Genomic DNA, 3,091 nt, shown 5'->3' on the forward strand with positions numbered 1-3,091 from the left:
TGCTTTTTTTAGTTTTTTACCTTGGAGAATTATTCGAAAAAATTTTCTGCCAAATAAAACCTCTTAGGATTCACTGCTCAAGTCTTTTATGACTACTAACACTAACCAGTCTTGAGTCTCCTGACCGAAAACAAAAATCTTGAGTCTTAATAAAAATATAAATATATTTTAATATAAATCTTAAAATTACAGAAACTTACATATTGTTTGGATGAATGATAGAAAATAAAAAGAAAGAAAATGAGTGAAAAAAAATAAGAGGAAAGAAAATAAAAAGAAAAGTAGACTTTTTCTCTATTGTTTAGAAGAAGAGAAAATTAATAGAATGAAAATAGAGTGAAATTTTTCTTTTGTTTGGACGAAAAAAAAAAATGAAAAAAGAGAAAATTATAATAAAATAAAATTATATTAATATCCTTAAGTATTTTGTTTTCTTTATTAATCAAAGGGTAAAAATTATAATTTACCAAAAAATGTGAATTGGGTTTGCCTGAAACCACTAAAAAATGCTTTGAGGTTTGGAGATAAGGAAAGATGTGAAGGAGTGTGAATGATTTTTTTTTTCTTTAGTATGGTGCATATGAAAATGTAGAAATAAGATTGTCTTTAATAATGGAGTATTAGTAATAGAGAAATTAAAGGAAGAAGTTATAGAATAAAAAAAAGAATGGTGTCAACATCGATAGTATAGGAATAATTGATATGCTTATAAGTACAAAACTACAAATATCAAGTCTAAGACGAATAAAAAGATGGCTTTGTCTTTGGTGGGGAAAGTATATTCAAGACCATGATGGACCAGATGGAAAGATGCCGTTTGGATGGCTAGGATGGCATCCGTACAGTATTTGATAGAAATTATAGGTTTGGCCCAAAATTTTGTTTATTTGTGAACCGGTATACCATGGTTTTTTCGGTTTGAGTTATAATTTCCGATTTATTTTTTTTGGGGTTAGAAATGGGTTACCTTTTTTTGTTCACTATGGGTTTTCGAACGTGGGCTACCGTCGTTCCCCAAAAAAAGTATGTAACACAAAACCCATATCCCAAAAAGCACTGACGGCTGTTCTGATGGTCACCATCCTCAGTCCGACAATCAAATGGGGACAAGCTTGGAAGGGTCTTTATCGCAATGACGACGACTGACTGAGAACCCCATATGCCCAGCGAAAGAAACGATGCCGACGAGAGGGTTTGATGAAATGGAGACGAGGTTTGGTGAGTCTGCAGGCCAAAGGTGGCAACTTAGGGAGAGCTCCATATACCCGACGACAAACCTCGTCGCCGCCGAGAGGGTTCGATATTGGGAGATTGAATGGAGGAGAATCCTGATGGTCTTCAACAGTAGCGACAACGTTAACTAGTTAGCGTTGCAAATCCTGAATGGAGAAGGAAATGGGTCTCGCATGGGAGATAGGAAACAGAACACGGCCACTCGCAAAACGGTGATGGCAAGAAGAAGTTTGTAATGGTCGTCGATAATGGACAGTGGCAATAGAGGTGGAAACGAAGATTCCTGGCCGACGTGTAGGAGGGAACCCTTTTTTTTTTTGGTCGATAGGTGGGATACGAATTGGGCAATAGGGAAGTTGTTGGTTTTGGGTTCGATGTCGAAATGGGCCCGGACTCGTGCCGAGAAAAAAAAAGAGCCACATTCTATGCCGTTACTTTAATAATGCTACCCCAACTCCTCCTGCAGAACTGGTCAAGTAGTACTTGTACAAAGTACCCAAAAAAAAATAAAGTAGCACTTCTACATCATCGACATCTACCTGTAAAACCTTGATGCAGATGCAAATGTTGTGCTAATCTATCGCAAGAGATTTGAAGATTTACCTTAACGTGGGAGTTGGTGTGTGAGAAATATTTGGTGGTCCTTATTAAGCCGTTTTAATTACAGTATAGTGAATGCAGATAACTAATAATGGAGAAATCCACTAAAGTAAAGCAGTAATAGTCAGCGTAATGTAAGTAGGTTGCAAATGGAGTTCAATTTGGTTAGCAAGCTGGGACGCGATGTACGTGGTGCCAGCAACCGTAAACATTACACACAGACAACACAGTCTATTTTCAAAGAGCGATATAGCATTATCCACAAAATACAAGAAACTCGGTCTATTGTTTTCCCAGGAATTAGCACATCAAGTAACGGAATTCGCAAAAAGTGATACACACAAAGTTCATCCACAAAATACAAGTCTGGTTAACAACATAAGGATAGCAAAAAGGGTCAGGAGCTTGCAGCATCGTTGCGACATCGGACCTGCAGTACTGTGACTGGCTCAGTTGACATGACCTCGAAGATCCCCACACCTCCGGGCTCGAATTTGCACAGTCTAACAAAGTCTTCCCAACCTCCGGAGATGACCCTGAAGCTACCGTCTCGCTTGCCACTAAATCTGGTGTAGGTTGCCTCGACCTCAATGTGTCCGTGTGATAGGAAGAGCGTGTGTCTCTGACCAGTGAAATGGCTCAGATGAGGGACATTTAGCTGATTGTAGTATAGCAGCAGATCATTAACAGAGAAAAAAACTTAATGATGAAGACACGTACAAGAAAATGAATTGGTGTGCCTTACCAACAGGTGGGAGTGCAAGACGCAGTTAGTGAGGTCCATGACAAAGAATGGCCATTTGGTCTTGTGCGTCTGGGCTATCGCTTTCGCCTTGTGTGAGGAAGGATTGTTGATACAGCGGGCACGCCGGTAAGTACCTTTTGCTTCGTACGGAGGCTCCTTTGACGGTCGGGTGCAGTACGTGTTTTCGCGTCCACCGAAGTCAAAGATACGCACTTGGAATTCAGAGTTCCCCTTGTGCTTGAAAAGAAGTATGGAGTCTAAATTAATTTGGTATGTCCGGCAGAACTCTGGCCAACCACGGGTCAATGTGATGCTGCCATTTTGCTGTTGTTCCCAGAAGCACCGATGGCCGATACACCTGCCGTCAGGGACCATGAGGGTCATGTACGGGGCCCCGCTCAGGAGTTTGTATGGACCGATCGGGAGGGCCTGCAAAAGAACAGGAAAGTGTTGGCCAACACATTGATCATTCAGGAAGTAATAACATTGGGTGTCCTATGATGTACGTCTCGG

At 40.4% G+C, this 3,091-nt stretch overlaps 1 protein-coding gene across 1 annotated transcript in view; it reads right to left on the minus strand.

The window, feature by feature from the left end:
- Positions 2,231-3,091, minus strand: part of LOC107615148 — a 2,445-nt gene continuing 1,584 nt past the window's right edge. Inside the window, exons 3-4 of the mRNA XM_016317255.1 lie at positions 2,579-3,007; positions 2,231-2,491 (exon numbers count right to left, since the gene is read on the minus strand). Coding sequence (XP_016172741.1) covers positions 2,231-2,491; positions 2,579-3,007 — 690 coding nt within the window. The remainder of the gene's footprint in view (positions 2,492-2,578; positions 3,008-3,091) is intronic.

Source organism: Arachis ipaensis, chromosome B09 (assembly GCF_000816755.2).
Source record: "Arachis ipaensis cultivar K30076 chromosome B09, Araip1.1, whole genome shotgun sequence".
Classification (NCBI taxonomy): domain Eukaryota; kingdom Viridiplantae; phylum Streptophyta; class Magnoliopsida; order Fabales; family Fabaceae; genus Arachis; species Arachis ipaensis.